Raw genomic sequence first — 22874 nt, forward strand, 5'->3', positions numbered from 1 at the left:
AAACAAGGCAGAGGGACCAAGACCATGAAAAAGGGTGAAGGAATTTCTAGGGAGCACTTCTCAAACTGTGGGGTCATACTGCAGGTATTTACATGGAGAACCACTGTTCTAGAGCAACAGGTTTTGGGGTGCTCCCTCTGAGGGAGGGGTATGCTTTCCATCTAAACTAGGGAAAAGAAGACAGCGAGAAGCAGAAAGGCAAACAGATTCAGTAGTGAGAAGAGAAAACAATTCTAACCTGATGGATTGCCCCTAAGTAGATGAGGTCAGCCAACTTAGCTGCAGCTCAAAGTAACAGGGAAAACTAGCAATGGATGAAGACTAGAGAAGATGAAACAGTCTCTAAGTGTGGGGAAGCAGACTTCTAAGGGTCCGTCATGGACTGGCAACTGTGTGGCTGTGCTCACCTGCAGTTCTAAACTTGAAACTGCACCAGCTTTCCTGTGTCAGTTCCTCTAGTAACATTTACTTCTCTAAGCCCAGGCAGAGACCAGATGTTAACCAAGCTCAATCACCTGAGTCTTGGTCAAGGGCTGCAGAGATGGCAGTTAAGAGCACTTACTGCCCCCACAGAGGACATGGGTTCAGTTCCCAGCAACCACATGCTGGCTCACAACCCTCTAAAATTTCAGTTCCAGGGGAATTCAGTATTTTCTTCTGGACCCTTTGGGCACTAGACACACATGTACCACACATAAACTCGGAAAACATATGCAAAATAAAGACAAGCAGATCTTTAAAAAATGTTCATGTATTAAGTCAAATAAAAAATTGGAAAATCTCAGCAACAGAATGGATCGAGGAGAGGTCAGTATCTGAGCTTGAAGACATAGTAAAGGAACTGGAACAACCTAAAGAGGACACGAAGGTATATAAGAATTTCAAGACATATGTGACACTCTGAAACAGATTTTTGGGCTAAGCTATAGAAGAAAATCTTCACATTCTAAAGGCGTAGACATTTTCAAAACAACCATAGAAGGTAATCTCCCAGAGCTAGCAAGGAGGAGACATCGAGGACACTGTCGGGCGTATCACTCTGTGACGAAACACCACCACCACCGAAGCAACTGGGGGAGACATTGCTTATTTGGCTTCCGCTTCCATCACTGTTCATCATGGAAAGAGGTCAGGGCAGAAATTCAATCAAGGCAGGAATGTGGAGGCAGGAACTGATGCAAAGGCCACGGAGGGGTCCTGCTTGCTGGCTTGCTCCCCATGGCTTAGTCTGCTTTCTTACAGAACACAGGACCACAGCCCAGGGGTGACACCACCCACATGGCCTCCCACATCAATCACTAATTAAGAATCCGCCTCACAGACCTGCCTGCAGCCTGTTCTTAGGGAAGCATTTTCTCAACTGAGGCTCTTTTCTCTCAGAAGATCTAATAGCAGAGAGATTGAAGCAGTAATTAAAAATATCCCAAATTTAAAATTTTAAAAAGTCCAGACCCAGGTGGATTCACTGGTAATATTACCAAACTCTCAAAGAAGAACTAAACCCAACACTTCTCATACTAATCCGTAAAAATAGAAAAGGAAAAAATAGGGCTAAACTCTTTTTACAAAGCTAATATTACTCTGACAATCAAAACATTCCAAAAGTGGCAACAACAACAAAATTACAGACCAAACTCCCCGATGAATATAGCTTCAAAAATTCCCAATAAAATATTTGCAAACCAGGCTCCAGAACACACCAAAAGTTCACTACCTGCCAGGCGGTGGTGGCGCAGGCCCTTAATTCTAGCACTCGGGAGGCAGAGGCAGGCGGACCTCTTCAAGTTCAAGGCCAGACCAGCCTGACCTACAGAGTTATAGGATGGGCTCCAAAGCTACACTACAGATATTCTGCCTCAAAAAGGCAAAAACAAAACAAAACAAAAAATTATTAACCATGATTAACTAGGCTTTATTCCAAAGATGTATGGATAGTTCAATACAAGTAAATTAATAAATGTTATTAATGCATATATGGACTTAAGGACAGAATCACATGATTATCTCCAAAGGCACAGGAAGAACTTCTGAGGAAACCCATTAAGTCATACAGAGGGGACTGGAGAGAGATGGCTATGAACTGAACAGAGTTCTCAAAAGAAAAAAATGTAAATGGCTAATAAACATTTTTAAAGGTGTTCAACATTGTTAGCTATGTACTAGCCATGACCTCCATGTGGTGATCAGAGGACAGCTTTCTAGAGTTATTTCTCTCCTTCTACACAAGCATTTACTGAAATAATGCAGCTTCCCTTAGAGCCGATAGCCACAGGCTTTTGACTGAGTTTACAGTATCAGGCACAAATTCCTTTCTGTGAGCAAGCCTCAAATCCAGTCTGAGAGTGGTTTTGTTAGCCCTGTAACTGTCAGGCCACTACCGTACTAGTGGGCATACTTGCCTAGCTGAACATATTATAGCACACACAGTCCAGCAGTGGGTAAGACCATCACATGTCAAACTGCCTTCTAAATACTTGTTTTTATTCCCACAAAGTGGCACGGCTTTCAACCTTGGCCAGAGATGCTTCTTTTTGCAGTGGGTAGCCATTGAAGAAGAGACTCATAACTGGTCAAAGAGTTAATAAGTGACTGTTGAGTGCTCATCTCTAAATGGGACATCTATACAATCCCTACATCATGGAAAAACGGGGTAGCCATAAGAGCTGGAGGGTGGGAGAGATGTGAAACACTGTCTTCTGGACACGACCTCACAGCATCCCCGCCCCTGCTGTTCGAGCACTGATTACAGGTGAGTTGCCAGCTTTTCGTAGGTTCAGGGGATCTGAACCCCAGACTTGAAGCTTATGCAGCAAGTGCTTTACTTACTGAGCCATCTCTCCAGCACAATTTAGCTTATGACAAGCTTTATGCAAACATTTAAGGAAGGACACCTCAAGACATAACTTGAATATTTGTTCACTGCCTGTCCCACAAAATAGTTTAATTTCCTCTGCAAGGACAACTGTAAATGAAAGCTGGTCCATCTGGATGTGGTGGCCTGAGCCTGTAATCCCAGAGACAGAGCCAAGAGGATCTCTACAAGTTTCAGGTCAGTCTGGTCTATACAGTGAGATCTTGTCTCAAAACTGGATGCATGAATGTGAGTCAAGAATTAACTACTCAAATGACAAGGAAAATTAAATTAAAAATTTAATCATGTTCAAGGCACAAACCAAAAAATCTCCAAGAAAGTGAATCCATAATCAATATGATTTTGTACAATTCAGTTAAACAAACCTAAGATGCTCACAATCAGAAATAGGAGAATCATATCCAAAATTATTTCACTGCTCACTATGTGGTTCCTCATTCTGAGTGCGCTCAGTTTCGCAATGATCAGGTATGAGCTGGCCCTAAGGGGTCATTATGAAGTATGAGTACAATCACAGACACCGTCAATCAAATCTGTTCTATCTGCATCATTCTTGTTTTAACACTAGGCCTCACTGTAGCCCAGTCTGGCCTTGAACCTGATCAGATCCTCCAGCTTCAGCCTCACGGGTACTGAGATCACAGATCTAAGCCACTGGCTCAGCTTTACACTTTTTAAAACAAAATGTTTTAAGTAAATTGCACAACTTTAGCTTACATTCTGATTTAAAACAAAAAGTCACACAGGAGCAATGAGTAATTGCAGATTTTAGTTTTCTGCTAGTAGATCATTTCCAGGTGAGCATAAGCCTACCTTATTTATCCAGTACATGACAGCATCTTCAATATCATAGGGCAGATCTGTAGCTTGAAAAAAAGCTGAATACTGTTGAGCACATGCAATTACTTTTTCTATGCTGACCATCTCTACAGTATAAGCCATCATTAGAGTATCAATCATGGCCAAATGTGCACTCTGAAAATAGAAAAGCACAAACAATTTCAAAATTACACTTAGAAACTGCTTTATTGTAAAATATTAGCATTTTCTTAAAAACAGTAGTAAAGCCAGAATACAGACAGGTGTTAAGAAAGCACAAAGCATGCTAAAATAAGCTGATACTAGACTAGTTTATTTTTCAGATACTGTTGAAGACTTATATTAAGATGCTCTTTATTTACTCAAACCCTCCTCTCCTTTTCACATGATAATCATGCATGTATCATTTGCAATGCAGTGTACAAATTCCAGGATTGCTGCTGCTGCTGATCTCCCCTCATTTCTCAAACCCAGAGTACATTAAAATATCCCTCTGTGCTCTTCATTAATATTGGCACACCTTCAATCTAGATGACAAAGTTTCACTTCTGAATAAACAACAAAAAACTTGTAACTAATTTTCTTGCCTCCAAATTCTTTCTCATCTAACTCCTATGGCACAGAACTTCCAGTATTTTCTCAGGGTTTTTGTTTTGGTTTTGGTAACATATGAATCTGTTATATGGTAGTTAAAACCACAAAATATTATATAAAGCATATTAATGGTCCCTCTTCCACTTCCCAGCAGTGCCTTCAGTTGTTATGCATTCTTACAAAAAATTACCATACACTAGTTAACTACACTGTTCACACTGTCTACTATCTTTGGCATTATAAATAGTGCTGTAACACTGACCTCTAGTGGATAATTACTTCCTGTGGGACTACTGGGTCCAAAACTACAGTATAAGCTTTGATAACTGGGCAAGTTACACCAATCTTACATCCCACCAAGAATGTTATCAGCATGCCAATTTCTACATTTTTTAATATTTTTCATCTATATGAAAGGTTAAAAATCTCATACTTGCCGGGCGGTGGTGGCTCACGCCTTTAATCCCAGCACTCGGGAGGCAAAGGCAGGCGGATCTCTGTGAGTTCGAGGCCAGCCTGGTCTACAAGAGCTAGTTCCAGGACAGGAACCAAAAGCTACGGAGAAACCCTGTCTCGAAAATCAAAAAAAAAAAAAAAAATCTCATACTTGACTCTGCAATTATCTAATTATTACCAGGCATGCTTTTGTGTGGTTAGCAACTATCTGCATTTCCTCTTCAGAAACTGCCCGTTAGTATCTTTTGCCTGTCTCTTCTTTGGGGTGTTTTCATTCCCACTGACTTGTAAAGCGCTTATCATATATTTGTTAGAGTCCTCTTTTGTCTAGACAGCAAACACGTTTTCCTAGCCTTTCCTGGTAAAATCTGTCCATCCTGGAGCTTTCTTTATGGCTCTGAAGTTTTACACCATGTCTACTACAGTCTTCTCCAACCTAATTCTTTATTTTCTCCATTATATTAAATCCATTTGAATTCTGAAGATGTTATAAACTAGGGAATAGATATTTTTTCCAAATCAGAGACTGCATTTTATCATTCCTACCAAAAAAAAAACCCCATATTTTTTACATAATAAAACTTGGACTCCTGTTGTTTCCTTGGAGATTAAAACCTTCCATCTTGGAGGGAAGTTCCTTAAGATGCACAATGTTAAATTAAAAGGGGGTTAAAGAGACAGGATGGTCTAAGAAGAGAAGCTGGGGGAAGTAAATAACTCAATAGCTTCAGGAAGCCCCTGAAGCTAGCCAGATTTACTAGGCTGTTCTATTCTCCAGTCCATATTAAGTTGTAAGGATTGCTGCAGACTCTTTTAGACCAGCTGAGCTGCCTGGAAGGACACCCTCCAACCTGCTTAGTTGCCTGTGGGCTGTGCGGTGTGTTCCAGGTTCCCCCTTTGTGAACTGTAACCCATGCCAGGGTGCACTTTGGTAATACAGCCATCTCAGTCATTTCTGTTCCTATAAGGAACCCCAATAAAACACATTGGCTTATTAGGTTGGACTTTGGTGGTAACTTTACTTTAGACTGCCGTTGGTTCCCTGTCAGGAGTGGGTAGACATTCAAGCATCCTCAGGTACACTGCCACACAAAAACTCCTTATGGAGGTAAAGCTTTATTATCTGACTTGTGCCTCTCACTCTGGCCTTACTAATCCCTTCTTCACCCTATACATCTTTGAAAAAAGCAAAACAAAACTGTCTGCTAGTCTTTTTTTAATTAAATTTTATTTTCATTTTACATACCAACACCAGTTCACCCCCCCTTCTTCTATTCCCCCTCTTCCTTCCATCCCACCTTCCATACACTCCTCAGAGGGGGTAGGGTCTCCCTTGAGGAGTCAACAAAGTTTGGCATACCAAGTTGAGGCAGGACCAAACCCCTCCCCCCTGTATCAAGGCTGAGTAAGGTATCCCACCATAGGGAATGGGCTCCAAAAAGCCAGTTTATGCATCCGGGATAAGTCCTGGTCCCATTGTAGCCTCCCCCTCTTTCCCCCCGCAACAGAACAAGTCACATATCTGTCATCCACATTCAGAGGGCCTAGTTCATTCCCATGCAGGTTCCCCAGCTGTCAGTCCAGGATCAGTGAGCTCCTACTAGCTCAGCTCAGGTCATCTGTCTGGTTTTCCCAATCATGATCTTGACACACACACCCTTACTAGCCTTTAAGTGTGCCATTCTTTCTCAAGCTTCTGTGTCGTGAGTTCTTAAGTTCTTTTAATACTGACTGACACAGGTTTGAATGGGACTCCATTGTAAAGCTCTTCCTCTGCCCTTTCCAATCAGATGCCTCATCCAAACTCTGAACTGAGCACAGATTCTTCCCGACTGTAGTTATGTTACATTATGTTCTGACTTTACGGAGCAGAAAATGAGCACAGGTATCCAACACAGTCCATGATAATGCGAAAGAGCTTCTCTTACTTCTATACAGTCATCTGCATACAAAACTCTTGTTTCTCGAGGGCAAGAAAGTTACCTTCTTACATACTACATCTACAGAAGGAGGGAGACAGGAAGGAATGAGCTAGGAACTGGCTACCACAAACTTAAGAGTGGGTTTTGTGCTGGAGGTTGAGGAAGTTAACTGACTGTTTCCCTCTAGAACATTTCACAGTATTAAGAGGAAATCAGTCTTTCCACTTCTGCCTTCTACTGATGTGTGAGTGTGAGCACACACATACACACTAAAAAGGATTCATTTTAGTATTTTACATCAAAAGGGAAATACAAATGTTCTATAATGGGTAATGTAGGAAAGTGCGGCTACTTTACAATATGTGAAATGTATATAATAAAACTAGTAAAAAAAGTACAACAATGTTCCTCTATATTAATATGTCATATATATGAAACAGGAAGAAAAAGCAATGACTAAAAGCTAAACTTAGAAAGTGCCTTGTCATATACAGTATGTAAAGATACACATTAACCTGCAGTTTACTTCAAGAGCTGGGCTAGTGAACAGCAAACATAATTACTAAAGCAGCTTTAAAACAGCTCAGTCCCTGACAGAAGACTGAGGTGACGCTATTGTTGTATGTATGCAGTTACTCCTATGTGGTATTCATTTATAAGAACTCTTGTGTTTCAATTTTTTCATGCTTTTACTTTAGGAAATGAGGTAATGTAAGAATCATATAAAACACAAATATATATAATAGACCTAGAAAAAATCAACACTAAAAAAAACTCAAGGTCAAAGGTAGTTTTAAGTAAAATACAATTTCCTATCTAAACACATTAACATCATATTGATGACAACAGTTAGCACTGTTTGATGGCAGGTGCTGTTCAGCTTCTTCCGGTTAACTGCTCCTAGTACTCTCACTATGCAAAGTCTTCAGTACGTAATCCTAGTACTCTCACTATGCAAAGTCTTCAGTACGTAATGTTTTCAGGATCTATAGAAAACTTGTTTAATATATAACCTTGCAGTTAAACACTATTATGTCTATTTTACAGAAGAAAACTATTTAACTGATTCATGGTTACACAGCAACCAGGAAAAGTAGGCAGCACACAAAACAATCACATGCCATTCTTGCAGACTTTAATGTCAATCTACACTCTAACTCCCTGTACTACAGTAGAAGCAACAGTGCCTGCTGAGGCCACTAGGTGGCAGAGCGAAATATGGTATTTAGGAGCAAGGGCAAAAATACTGGTTACAAAAACAAACAAACAAAACCCAGGAGAGTTCCACACACATTTTAATAAAAAGGAATGGACGTCGGGCTTCAAGGACTTTGACTTTAGTGAAATTTGAAGCATCATCCAAAGGTCAACAGGGGGCTGACTCTATATCTGTATTACCAGGAGTGTATTTTTGTTTTCTCCAATAGTAGTCTAGGCAAAAAATAAGGTACACATTATGGTGAGAAATGAAGGGTAGAAATATTAAAGAAATGAACTCTGGGGCTAGGAGACAGCTCAGTGAGTGAGAGCTTTTGCTGTGCAAGGAGAGGGGCCTGGATTTGAATTCACAGCACCCGCATAAAAAGCTAGACATGACTGCACACGCAGAAGCCCTCCACTGGGAGGCTGGAGACAGGCAGGTCCTGTCTGTGTTTCTAGGTAATAAGACAGCGTGTGTCCTCTTCTGGTTTCCAGACGTGCACTCATGGGTACATACAGCCACACACTTGCACCATACACATACACACATCTTTTGAAAAGCAGAAATTAGAGTTTCAAAGTGTTGTAAGAAGTATATTAGCCTTATAACAAAGAAACTAAATGGCTATACGGCTTTTATAATTCTTGCAAAAGAGTCAGATACATAACTACGAGAAAAATTCCTAAAACGAGCACTGGTCTCAGCCCCATACAGAAGTCTTCCATAGGGACAGAGGAGGAAACTAAGACTTAGATTATAAACAGGAAGTACTTGAGTCATTCTACTGAAATGGAACATACAGCATAGACACATCAGGATGTTTTTAGGAGTTAATCCCAATTTAGTAATTAATACTCACATGTCATACGGGTTTGCCATTTGGAATATATTTAACCTCAAATGAAAAGTGAAAAAATTTTAATGAGCCATTCTGGACAGACATATAAAGAAATTGTTTATCAGTAGCCAAATTACAATAGTATATTGTTTAAAAGGAAATAGTTTTAAAGCATCATTTATAAATATCAAAAGATCATAAAATTTCTGGTCTTAACCCTTAGATTAATTAAGTGATCACCGGCAAATCTCTCCTGCTGCTGTGCATCAATATTGCACAACCAGGTAGTAGCAGCAGCACAACATAGTTTGTACACCAGAAATAAGATGGCGTGCTGAGCAAAGTGGCACACACCTATAAATCTCAACACACAGGTGTCAAGAGCAATGTAAGTTCAAAGCTAGACTGAGCTACATGGAACCCTGTCTCAAAAAGCCAAGGGATTGGCCAGGCGGTGGTGGCGCACGCCTTTAATCCCAGCACTCGGGAGGCAGAGGCAGGCGGATCTCTGTGAGTTTGAGACCAGCCTGGTCTACAGAGCTAGTTCCAGGACAGGCTCCAAAGTCACAGAGAAACCCTGTCTCGAAAAACCAAAAAAAAAAAAAAAAAAAAAAAGCCAAGGGATTTGTAGTTCAGTAGTACAACACTTGCTTAGTTTTAAGGAGATCCTGGATTCAATCTCTAGAACTGAAAAACAAATAAATAATACATATCAAGAATATTGTGGTGGTCTGAATGGAAATGTCCTCATAGGCTGATAGTGTGTGACACTATTAGGAGGTGTTGTCTTGTTGGAGGAAGTATGTCACTAGGGGTGGGCTTTGAGGTTTCAGATGCTCAAGCCAAGTTTAATGTCACTCTCTTTTCCAGATGCCTGCTGATCCAGATATAGAACTCTCAGCTACCTCTCCAGCACCATGCTGATAATGGACTAACCCTCTAAACTGCAAGCCAGCTCCAATTAAAAGTTTTCCAGAATTGCCACGGTCATGGTGTCTCTTCACAGCAGGTTAGAAACCCTAACTAAGACAGTGCTAGAACACATACTTAAAAGATCACAGGCCATGATCAGCTGTTTTTTTTTTTTACTGAGGAATGCAATGATTCTACATGTGCAAACCAATAAACAGCACACAAATAGACTCAGAAGCAGAAATAACAATAATTTCAATAGAAGCAAAAATGTCTTTGACAAAACTCAATGGCCCTTTATGACAACAATACCTAAGATAGAAGAATCATACTCCACATAATAAAGGTTATAGATGACAAACTGACAGCAACATTATAATGGATGAGGAAAACCTGAAAGCTTACTCCCTAAAATACAGAGCATCCCCTCTTAGAATTCTTCTGCAACACAGTAATTGAAAGCTTAGTTCAAGTTGTGTGTCAAGAAAAAAAATAAGAGGAATACTTAGGAAAATAAGTCAGATATCCCTGTGTGCAGATGGTATATGGTCCTACGCTAAAGGCTCCAAAGAATCCACTGGATGGCTTCCAGATCTGAAAACACGGTCAGCACTGGAACAGCGCATGAAAAACACCATACCGAGCTCTGATAACTTTCTTCTCTACGGTAATGAAGCAGTGAAACAACCCCCATTCACAGTAATGGCCAAAAACACTCTCCCTGCCCAATAACCAGATATTAAATATCTCTACAACAGAACCCAAACCAAAAATTATGAAGAAAGAGTATGGCAGACACTACAAGGCAGAAGACCCTTCGCTCACTGGCGGAATTAATACTGTGAATGGCATTATTAGCAAAAGCAATCTTCATATGCAATGCAATCCTCTCCAAATCTTAATAGCACTCTCCACAAGAATAGAACAAATTCTAAAACTCACAGCAAAACATAAAAGACCCAGAATGATCAGAGAAATCATGAAGTAATGCTCCAATATCACAATACCTGACCAAATGACACTACAGAAGAGCCTTGGCACTAACACACACACACAAAAAAAAAAAAAACAGCCATCTACCGGCAGAATACCATAGAAATCCCAGAAGCAAGCTCACACACATACAGCCACCTGATTCTTGATAATGATGCTGGAAGATGAAGAAAAGACGGCCTTTTAAACAAGTGCTGCTGGGAATGAGATGCCCACATGCAGAAGACTGAAGCCAGAGCCACTGAAAATACAAAGACCCCAGTGTTGACCTCAAACACTGAAGCAATTTCAGAATATCATTCCAAAAGCTCAAGAAATAAAAGCAAGAAGTCAGACAGAGGTGTATCCAACTAAAAAGCTCTGTACAGCAACAGAAACAACTACTGGAGTGAAAATAGCATAGGAATGGGAGTTCTTTGCAAGATATTCACACGACAGGCAATCAATAGCCAGAATATAGCAATATCTCAAAAAATTAAATACCAAAGGAGCAAATAATCCATTCAACAAATAGGTTAATGAACTGGACACTTTGAAAATTAGTAAGTATGAATGTTACATAAATACATGAAAATATGTCTAACATCTTTAGCCATTAGGGAAATGAAAATCAAAGATGGAACTGAGAGTTCACCTCACTCCAGTCAGGATAACTAACATCAAAACCCACCAAATATCAGCAAAACTGCAGAGGGGTGTGTGGAAGGTAAGGTACTCCTTACACCACATTGGCAGGAATGTAAGCTAGTCCAACCACTATAAAAATTTGGTATGGAGGTGTCTTAATTACTATTCTATTGCCATGAGACACCAGGACCAAGGCAACTTATAACAGAAATCATTACCTGAGGGCTTGCTTACAGCTTCAGAGGGTGAGTCCATGACCATCATGGAGGGGAGTGTAGCAGCAGACAAGCAGGTGCTAGAGCAGTAACTGAGAGCTTACATTTTGATCCACAAGCAGGGGCAGAAAGAGAGTGAAACTGGGCCTGGAGTGAGCCTTTGCTGCAAAGCCCACCCCTGCACCAACAAGGCCACACCTCCAAATTCTTCCCCAAAAGTTTCAGCAACTGGGGACAAAGTATTTAAATATGAGTCTATGGGGGCCAGTCTCATTCAAACAACCACATAAACTTCCTCAACAAATGAAAACTAAATCTCACACCACTTTTGGGCATACCAAAAAGAACCAAAGTCAACATCCTATGGAAGCACCGTCTTATCTATGATTACTGTGGTTCTAATCACTAGTCATGTTACAGAATTGGTCTTGGGGCCTAATAATGGATAAAGAAAAATGTGCCTGCTTGCATGCATACACACACATGTACACACGTCTTATTCAGGTACAAGGAAGAAAACTGTCATAAAAAAGAAGCATGGAACTGGAGATCATCACGTTAAGTGAAATAAGCCAGCACTGAAGACAAGTGTCACATGTTTTCTCCTGTATGTGGAACTCGAAATAAAAAAATTGAAATGTTAAATTAAAAGGGGAAACTGTTAGGATGTAGAAGATGGAAAATGAGTGGTATAAGATGATCAAAGAACATTATATGCACATATGAGAATGTCATAATGAAACTCATTACTTTGTACAATCTATGCCATTTTTTCAAAAAAGGTTACAAAAGGTGTCAGGACAAAAAATTAATTGTAAACAGAAGCTCTCAGGGTAAAAAAGTCACACTCCTGCTGAAGATTCTAGAAATCTATAATTGTGAAGAGTTAAGAATGTTGCATATTTGGACCCAAATTATTTTGGACTGCCATTGGTTCCTTTTCTAACCATTCACTACTTATCTCTTTGCTGGAGAAAACAACCTTGTACGCGAAACCTTTGGGGATGTACTAACAGACCACCAGCTTCTATCAACTCAAAAGCTAAGAATGAGTTTAGGAAACATCTAAACCTTTACTAGAGTCTCCCTATTTTTCTATAACCTGTCTAGTTACCATCCATGGTAGATGCTGTGATTTATGACTTCTTTTTGTTTTACAGCAATAAACTTCATGACACTATTTCCACACTAGAACCATGCTATTTATGGCAACCTGAATCTATGTACTTAGGTCTTAGTCATTCATATTTGGCTCAGAATAAGCACCTCTTATTTGAGATGATACCACTGTTTTCCTTAAACAGGAAGGATGGATGGATGGATGGATGGATGGGTGGATGCCAGTAGATTGTGAAGGAGAGATGATCTCATGCCTGATTACAAGAGCAGTCACTCCCAAATAAACTTATCCTTTAAAAATTAAGTCTTCCTCACTGTATGTTATTAGGGTGACTCATACGACAGTTGAATCATTTCTAAATAAGTCAAACACTGAAATCTTGGTGACAAAGTATACTTAGGAGTACACTTGCCAAGTGTGCTTGGCTTCTAGACTGCAGAAAAGACCAGCTTGGGTCTACAAATAAAATGTCGTCACCACACTGAAAAACTGCTCTCTGAGGAAGTGCATGTTTATATGAGTGACAAAATATGTGTTCAATTACTCAGTAAGCAATTCAAGATTGTTTTCTTCGGTAGAAATTAAGGTTCCTGACTTAAATTCTAACAAATGCATGTAATTCTAATGTAAACAAGAAAATTAAGATGAGTTTCTAATGGGAATTGTAATAAAATATTTTTTTAAAAATTAATTTTGTCATATGCCAAACTATTTTTCAAAGAAAATCAACAGTAAGTAGAAAAGAGTGACCCAAAGAAAGTTGTGTTATTTTGATTAAGAACGTTTTAAAAGGCATTTTTAAAGAGATATTTTACATGGGAGAAAATTCTGTCCCTTAGCAGAATGACTCCACTGTTCCAGAATAGGAAGCAGGAAATACAGAGCAAAATCAAAGGTTTAAACTGGGCAGAGGGCACATACTTAAAAACAGCACTTGCGAGACTGAGGCAGGAAGATGCTACCTTAAGGTCAGCCTGACGCTTCACTGTGAATTCCAGGTGTCTTCACTACACTGCAAGACAGTTGTTGCAGCTGTAGGAGCCAGCTATAAGCTAAATATGAACATGTTACCCAAAGGAAGTTCTTTACTTCCAACCATTAACACCTGCCAAAGTAGGACTCAGCCACTGATAAGTTTAATAGAGGCCTGGGTCTCTGTACTTTATCCTGAAGCAATACCTGGTTGCAGGAAGGACCATAAACTAAGATTACCTGAGTACCACCCAAGAACAGACCATCCAAAGGAAATGTCTAACATTCCAACTGCTGTAGATAAGATCACCTGCCAGCATATACTCACCAGGACACCCCTAGACAAATGTCAGCCAATCAGAGGTCCTGAACCTCAGAAACCCTTCACCCTTCCTTTACTACTATAAAAACCCAACTCTGACTGAGCTCAGGGCTCTCCATTTATTCCAATACGTTGGACATGCGGAGAGACTGGGTTTGCAAACTTGCATAAAATAAAGGCTCTTTGCTTTTACATATGGGACTTGCTCTCCTTGTTAGCTTTTGGGGGACTTTGCGGATTTGGGCATAACAGCACTAGATTACAAAAGGCTGAAGCAGGTTTGCATCAGGTTGGCCATAATAATGTTTCCAGACACTCAGGTGCACAACCCACCACCTTAGCTTCCTTCCTTGCCATGAAATCTGGGCCTAAGACTACAAAGGAAGAGGATATATACAGAGTTTGGCCAGACTAGGGGTAGCTAAATTCCCCTTCAATCCCATGGTGGTTTTAGACTTTACAGAAAACCATGAGATGAAGGCCAGGAGATTCAGCTGTGGACTTACGGGTCCTTTCTTGGGAGAAGGTGAGCAGGCTCTGGGGGCTCCACTGTTACTGTTCCCGGCAGGCAGGCAGCCTCTCTCAGCATAGAGAGGTGCCCTTGGCCCACCAATTCTCCAACCCATTCTCAGCACAGGATCACAGATACAGTTAGAGACAATTACTATAGTGTTTCCCAAAAACTAAGCATTAACATATTGGTACAAAGGAAGGAAGAATCTAATTCAGTTCAAAAGTTTCCTGAAAATGCTGATGTACTTGTCTTATGGCCACATGGGTGGGGTAGAAATACCTCCCCACCTCCCACCCATCAACACCTGAGGCAGGTGGGAAAGCTGGCCCTGAGGCTGTAAGAGCAGGAGGGCTGTCCCTGCCCCCCACCAGTAGCAACACTCAGGAGAGCAAGCCCTGCATCTCCCCTGAGCAGCACAATAGAGCCACTCCTGATAGCAGATATTGGGGTGAGCCAGGCCTGACATTGTGCACATGGGAGAGCTGTCCCCACTACCTGCTACAGATACCAGCGAGCTGACCCTCCTTCGCCCCTAGCTACAGCACTCAGGAAAGTGGGCCCTGCTCCTTGCCTGGGCAGCACAGTAGAGATGACCCTATTGGCAGAGGTGTGGATGAACCGGCCCCAACGTCATGAGCATGGGAGAGCTGAACCTGACCTCATAAAAGTGGGAGAGCTGTCCCTGCCCTCACCAGTTGCAGCACTTGGGAGAGTTGGCCCTCAAAGTGGAAGTGTGGAAGAATTGATCCTGAAGAAGCAAAACAGGAGAGCTGGCCCCGACTCCTGCTCACAGCTGCAAAGGTGAACTAGCCAGGGCAGCGCTGGAGAGCTCATCCTGGTGCTGAAGACGGGGGAGCTGGCGGGCTGACCAACCCTGCAACTACCAGGCCCAGATCAAGGTTGTGTGTTGGCCCAGTTGATCCACAACATCTGTGGTCTGCTGAAGCACAGGGGTGGGGGGTGGGGGGTTGGTCCTGCAGACCCAAGGCTGCAGGATCTCAACACAGGGCAGCAACAGGATGTCCAGAAAGAGTCCCAGTGAGGGCCCAGAATCAATGGCCCAGCAGAGACCAGGGACCTTGAATCAGACCAATGATTTTTTCAATGTAGTGCAATAAATACCCGCACGTAAAAATGTGACTCGCTGTCACACTGCAGCTTCCATGTTGAGATTTTCCCTTTCTACTTTTGTTCGCTTAAATTTTATTTTGTTTTATTTTGGAGGTCAGGGAAAAAATGGGTGGGATCAGGAGGCATGATATGAAAGACACAAAGAAAAAGAAAGTAACAACAACAAGAGAAGAAACAAAAAAAAATACTGATGTACTCTTAGCTAGAATCTCACAAGGTTTTGTTTTTTAATTCTGCACCATTTCCCTGAGTTTTAACCGCCCCTTTGAACTGTACATTTTGTTTCTGCTATTTTAGTTTCTTAGCTAATGTGGTGAGTCTCTCTGTCTCAAGGTTTTAGTCAACTCTTGTAAGCTTTTCTAGATGTTACATTTGAACTGTACTCTATTTCTATGGTCATATGTTTCTGTGCCCAATGTATCGATTTTCTTGATTATAGTATGATGTATGTTTTTAACCTTGGACATGTACACTCCAGTGTTTAATTAAATTCAAGTGCTTTTCTATCAGGTGAGACCCAGGTTGTCTACCTGGCTATGTGGTTTCCCACAGAGAAGCTATCTATCATCCTGAAAAAGGATTGTTATGACCTTTGGCAACAAGCCTAAAAAAACAAACATTTATGGTTTGCTGAGATAAGTTCTTTTGTTTGTGTTATCTTTACTAGGTTTTGTTTATCAATCTAGAAAACCTTAAGAAAAGATTTCCTTTATTTGTTTTTCAGGTCTTTTTTGTTTTGTTTTGTGAGACAGGTCTTGCTAATACCCCACACGGGCCTGGAACTTAGGGTATTCCTGTATCTGCCTCCTTAATGCTAGGATTCCAGGCTTGAGCCACCTCCAAAGTCTCTGAATTACCACTCTGACTAAACAAATGACTACTGTGTTGGTTTACTGTGACTGTAACAAATGCCGGAGACAAGAAACTTCTCAGGACAAAGGTTCGCTTTGGCTCATAGCTTTGAAGGCTTTAGTTCACCTACTGGCCTGTGGCACTGGCAGTAAGTCATGGCAGGAGTCGTGACAGAATAAAACTGTTCACCCCACAGCAGGAGAGTCAAAGAGAAGAGGCCACTGGAGTTGTGCTATCCCTTGGAAGGACATGCTCTAATGGCCTGGAAAGACCTCTCTACAGTCTCACCTTGAGGATCAAGCCTCTAGAGACATTTTAATGCCCAATTACTTACAACTATTTTTTTCACAAAGGTTACAAAAATAAAATGCTTTAAAACTGGTAATCTTAGCTAACTTCCTCAGGGTTAAAGTTCTGAAATGTCTTTAAAAAAATAAACACTTCTAATAATTCTTTCAGGGTTTCATGCAATGTATTTTGACGATATTTACCTCCAACTCCTCCCTGATCCAGCCTCACCTCCTTCAATCCCTTCGGTTCTTTTAAAATACCCTCTTAATTTAATTTAGTAATGTAAAACTCCAATGTACTGTCCATACACTTCTGGGTGTGAGTCAGGCCTTTCTAACCTAGAACTACCTTTACCTTGGGCAGTTTACAGGTTAAACTCCATCTTCTCTACAGAAACACGTGTAATAACACGCTCTCAAGTCATACGACAGACTTCTCATTGATGTGGATGTGTAAAAGGTACATGAAAATTTCAAAAGCGTGATGGCCCTGGCGTGAGGTTATCACACAAGAGGTATCTTAAAGTTTATGCTATGAAAATAACTGAATGTTCTTGTCAATGACTAGGCTTTTATCAGAGTTTCATCAGAACCACTTCTTCTGTCACCCAGTTTTTCCAGCTGGATGTATTTTTACAATCCAGTGGGAAGGACCGACTACAAAAGATTTCCGTGAATACTTGCTTCACAAACAATAGTTACTGTGAATAGCTGTCCAGAAGTCAACTCAAGGAATCCTTTGGTCCACCAGGTAACCTTAACAACATCCTAATGTAACCATTTGTTCAAACTGTACAGATGGCCTCTCACTCTCTATTTTAACATTCCAAATTCCACACAGGCATGGGTACTACAAGATAAACTAGCTCTAGACTACATGTTGGCTAAATAAGAAAATGTCTGTGTCCCAATTAATACTACATATACACCTGAAAAAATTTCTCTTAGGGAACTGAAACCCAACTGCATAAAAATAAGACAGGCTAAACAGAAGAAACAGAGCTCATCTAATGGCCCGCCCTAGGGCCAGACTCATGGCCCAAAGCCATTATGTGATGTGGGAGTGTCATATATCAATCTGTTGATTTCATTTGTTAAGTAATAAAGAAACTGCTTGGCCTCATAGGGCAGAATTTAGATAGGTGGAGTAAACAGAACAGAATGCTGGGAGGAAGAGGAAGTGAGCTCAGATGCCATGCTCCCCTCTCCCAGGCAGAAGCGATGTAGCCAGCCGCCAGGTCAGACATGCTGAATCTTTCCCGGTAAGACTGGTGCTACACAGATTACTAAAAATGGGTTAAGCAAAATATGAGAATTAGCCTGTAAGAGGCTAGAGCTAGTGGGCCAAGCAGTGTTTAAATGAATACAGTTTGTATGTTGTTATTTCGGGTTTAAAGCTAGCCAGGTGACCAGGAGCTGGGGCGGCAGGAACACAGCCTGCAGCTCCTACTACAATTATGCAAGCTGCTTTGTTATACACTTACTAGTCTTTTGTTTTATTTTTTAAACATTAGTTTCTTTTAAAAGTTTGTCCCATTCCCTGTCAAAGGTCTGCAGAAGTAGAACTCCTAACAAAGCAGTGCTGGCCCAGCCCTGGGGGTAATAACGAACGTCTCTGGAAAAGGAAAACATTGAACTTAATAATGAACTCCAGGCAAATCCAGTCTGAAAACTACAACTTTTAAACCCTCTTGCTTCTTAACATGATTAGAAAGGGCTTTGCCACTGGTGTCTACTCACCAATCGCTTCCCCTGAATGTGGGGCCACACTAGACCATCTCAGCACCAAGACTCAATCAGAAATTAACTGTAGGATGATTGATCAGTAACACTTTCAGAGAAAGGTAAAAGTTGTTAGAATCATAATGGTGTCATTCCTGTCATTCCCTGAAGGAAGGAGGAAGGAAGGGAGAAGGTTGAGAGAGCCCAGACACATATGCTAAACCGCAACTGAAGACCCCCAAAGGGACACTGAAACCTCTCTCACATAATGGTCATTCTAAATGAATGCAAGAATGAGTGGAATAAAATCATTCATGTGTGTATGTGTGTGTGTGTGCACGCACATATGTGTGTATGAAGGCGGGGCTAATATACCAGGACCAGCAGAGGTAACTAAGATTCTTAATACTTGAAAAACACACTGGGCGGTGGTGGTGCACGCCTTTAATCCCAGCACTCTGGAGGCAGAAGCAGGTGAATTCCTGTGAGTTTGAGGCCCGCCTGGTCTACAAGAGCTAGTTCTAGATCAGCTAAGACTGTTACACAGGGAAACCCTGTCTCGAAAAACAAAAAACAAAAACAAAAAAACCACAAAACTTGAAAAACACTTAATTCACATGTTAACAAGATAAATGAGGAAGGCCATTTGATTATCTTAAGAAAAAAATAGTTGAAAGAAACAACACCTATTTACAATACCAGCCATATCAGGGATCTCTGGGTGCAGCTAAGAGATCTGCCTTATTGAAAACAGTGGAAAAGTGGGGATACCCAACAACAACAACGTCAGCCTCCACATGCACATGCATCCTTTTGTACACACCCACACACATATGTGCCCACACAGATACAGAAGTGAACACATGCACACTACACACACACCACAAAAAGAAAAAAAGGAAAAAGAAATCTAGTAAAGGGGAAGTTAATTTTCCTAATATAAAGGAATGACGAAGGTCTGGAGCAACAGGTATGCAATTATCCTGAGTCCGTCATTACGCATCGCCTTTATATACTGAAAGGGGACACTTGCCCCATAAATATGTACAGGTACTAGTGTTAACTTAGAACAGTTCTTCAAAATGTGAATACTTGGTTTCTTACCACAAAGACATGTATACCTCAAAGCAATCTAAAAATTTCTATAGGAACATTTTTATAGGTTTACAATCACTGGTTGTATGTTTGCAGTTAGGACAGAAGCTTATTACATAATAAAATCTAAAGACACTTTTTAGACTTAATTTTAATCATTTCCATAACAAGTGTTATCAATTAATGTTTTGAGGAATTAGTAGAGTTTCCAATGAACCAATCAGACATGTAAAAGGAAGAATTAATCATCGAGACCATGAAAGTGGGTTTTATGAAAAGCTCATGAAAGCAGATTACATTCTATAAGTCAGGGCAGAAGAGGAGAGTGTGTTTTCAGATTCATCCCCACGGGGTACTGGGCAAGTCTGTTTTTATGACAGCTTAGACAGAGCGGCTCAGGAGTGTCCAGCACTGCTCAGATAACTGCTCTTTCCTGTCCCACAATGTAAGACAATGGCCCTGTTCTCTCCCTGTACAAGATGACATGTCTAATGTAGTTTAAGCAGTCACATATGCTCTATTTCTAAATGCTTGTGCTTTATAGTTTTCCAAATTTGAAAGTTTTCCAAGAATACTTGCTTCTAAGCCAAAAATTGTGCCTCAAACCTCAAAATCTAAAACAAAGTACACTGAAATATATTTTATTATATAAAAATAACCACCAGCAAAAGCGTCAGTGAACCCTCAAAAAACTCTGAGAGGAAGTTTGTCAGCTAGTTTTTCCCAGCTGGCTGTGCATGAAAATGTGGCTCCTCTCCGACAATAACGAGACCGTGCTGCCAGCACGACTGTCCTCTGATGGTCCTGTGATGCCAGCACGACTGTCCTCTGATGGTCCTGTGATGCCAGCACGACTGTCCTCTGATGGTCCTGTGGTGCCAGCATGACTGTCCTCTACTGGTCTTGCGTGCAGTCAGGTTTGTCTTCCAAGAGTTTTGTGTGAAAAAGAGGACTGAAAAAGGTCATGATATCCCTAAAAGAACTAGCCACATCTGGATTTCATAAGCTATAGAGACAATGAGCAGAGTAGTAACAACAGGGAACTGTGGTGGGCTGAAAGAAAATGACCCCCATAGGCTCATAGAAATGAAAATCAATGAAATTTATGCACTGGCAATGCTGAAACGTGAGCTATAATCCTAGAACTCAGCTCTGAGTCCAAGCCTAGCAAAGCACAGCAATACTGCACTCTTTTTATCTTATTTTTTTTTTAAAAAAAGATGTGATCTTACAAAATGCATCTAATTTTTAAAAACTCAAGAGTATATCAAATGTTCATTGATTTTCCATCTCTTTGGCCAGGCACTGATAATGTGGCGATAATCACGGCCCTGTCTTCACAAAAGAGACTCCATGTAAATGCAATTTGGGGTTAACCTTGGCTGGGTGGAACAGCTGCAGACTATCATTTGTTCTTGAGGAACTTCACTTTGGTTTCATTCTCTAGGAATAAGCTGAAATCTACTAGACATCTAACAATGTTTCTTAAGTTAAAAAAAAGAAGGGATGCAATGCCCTCTTCTGGTCTCTCTGGGCATCACATGTGGTGTACATACACATGCAGGAAATACACCCAGACACACACACACACACAAAAAAACAAAATAATGATTTCAAAAGTAAACTGGGCATGGTGACAAAAATCTGTAATCGGGGCTGGAGAGATGGCTCAGTGGTTAAGAGCACTGTCTGCTCTTCCAGAGGTCCTGAGTTCAATTCCCAGCAACCACATGGTGGCTCCAAACCATCTGTAAAGAGATCTGGTGCCCTCCTCTGGTGTGTGGGTATAAATGGAGGCAGAAAGTTGTGTATATATAATAAATAAATCTTTAAAAAAAAAAATCTGTAATCCCAGCCCCAGGGGAGCAGAGACAGGCCAAGTCCTGGGCACCTGATAGCCAACTAGACTTGGTTGAGGGACCCCATCTTCAAACAGAAAGGACATCTTCATGTTGACTTCTGGCCTCCACACGAGGCCAAAGGGATGACAGGCTCACAGGCACACACAGACGCACAGGAGGGAGAACAGAAGCTAAGAATGAAGACCATCTCAATCCTGAGGAGCTCTAGAATGGGTAAAACTAAGGGGCTCTTTGCTTCTGACTATTAACTACCAATTAACTATTAGAGGTGTGATGTACAGCCTGAATTCTTTTCCTGTTCATAATCTCTCTTCATCTTCCAACTCTGAGAAGTCAAAAATTCACCTTCATCTCACAGAATTTAAGCCCTCCATCTCTCCCAAAACAGTTCCCCAGCTCGTCTCCTCTGTAGTTCAGGCCCCAGCAATGTTACCCTCCTGAGGACAGTACTACTAGAGCGACTTTCTGAAACACAAATCTGATTATACCCTCTCTGTGGGGTTTAACCCCTAGTCTGTGTAAGTCTCCCTTCCTTCTAGGAGAACACATTTGTCACAGCATCCGGGCCATTTCCATACATTCTGAGGCATCAATTCCTGACATCTCCCAATATGTACCTTATGCTAAAGCTACAACTAAACACTGCCTTTTATTCCCCCACACATTATCAACACCACACCCTTCATTTCCCAGTCAAGAAAATTCCTTCACAACTTGGATGAAGGACTGGCAAGATGGTTCAATAGGTAAAATGCAAACTTAACTACCTGGTTTGATTCCCAGAAGCTACATAAAAGTAGAAGGAGAAAAGCAATTCCAGTTACCCTTTGACCTCCACAAGTATTCATTCTCATATCTCCCCACCTCCCTTTGACACACACACATACACACACACACACACACACACACACGCACACACACGCACGCGCGTGCAATACAGAGAATACCATGACCATTATCCCATGATCTTGTCACTCAGGAAAATAGGTAAAATTCTTAGTTTCAGTTTCCATCTGACCTCAAGACACATTTCAATTTAATAAACAACATACTTCACAGTATGACAAACTTGGGTCAAACAGTTCTGCCAATTCAGTCACCATGTTCACCCCACCCTGTTAGTCAGCCTATCCTATACTGCTTTTCCTAGGACAGAGCAGAGCCATCCTCTACCTAGTGGTTGGTGTCTACTGTTAGGCTGATAGTTCAGAGAACACACCTCCTGTCTTCTGATGAGGGGCTTGCCCGATGGAGGAGTTAATTTCATTGGTTAATAAAGAAACTGCCTGAGCCCATTTGATAGGCCAGCCCTTAGGTGGGTGGAGTAGACAGAACAGAATGCTGGGAAGAAGGGAAGTTAGGCAATCGCCATGCCTCTCCTCTCTGGGTCAGGTGCGATGAAGCTCCAGCCCAAGATGAACATATACTAGAATCTTCCTGGTAAGCCACCACTTCGTGGTGCTACACAGATTATTTGAAATGGGTTAGTCAAGATGTGAGTTAGCCAGTAAGAGACTAGAGCTAATGGGCCAGGCAGAGTTTAAA

General features: G+C 41.1%; 1 protein-coding gene across 5 annotated transcripts in view; it reads right to left on the bottom strand.

Annotated features, from left to right (window-relative positions):
* The window catches only part of Camsap2 (calmodulin regulated spectrin associated protein family member 2), an 85946-nt gene that overhangs the window by 40279 nt on the left and 22793 nt on the right, over positions 1 to 22874 (bottom strand). For 4 of the 5 annotated variants that reach the window (XM_041649224.1, XM_041649223.1, XM_041649222.1 and 1 more), the window contains exon 3: positions 3686 to 3847. In XM_041649224.1, the coding sequence (XP_041505158.1) occupies positions 3686 to 3847 (162 nt within the window). Of the gene's footprint in view, positions 1 to 3685; positions 3848 to 8723; positions 8760 to 22874 lie in introns of all 5 variants that reach the window. The other variant, XM_041649225.1, reaches the window with a different exon arrangement.

This window comes from Microtus oregoni, unplaced genomic scaffold (assembly GCF_018167655.1).
Source record: "Microtus oregoni isolate MIOR12 unplaced genomic scaffold, Mior012 000003F_ref0000135, whole genome shotgun sequence".
Classification (NCBI taxonomy): domain Eukaryota; kingdom Metazoa; phylum Chordata; class Mammalia; order Rodentia; family Cricetidae; genus Microtus; species Microtus oregoni.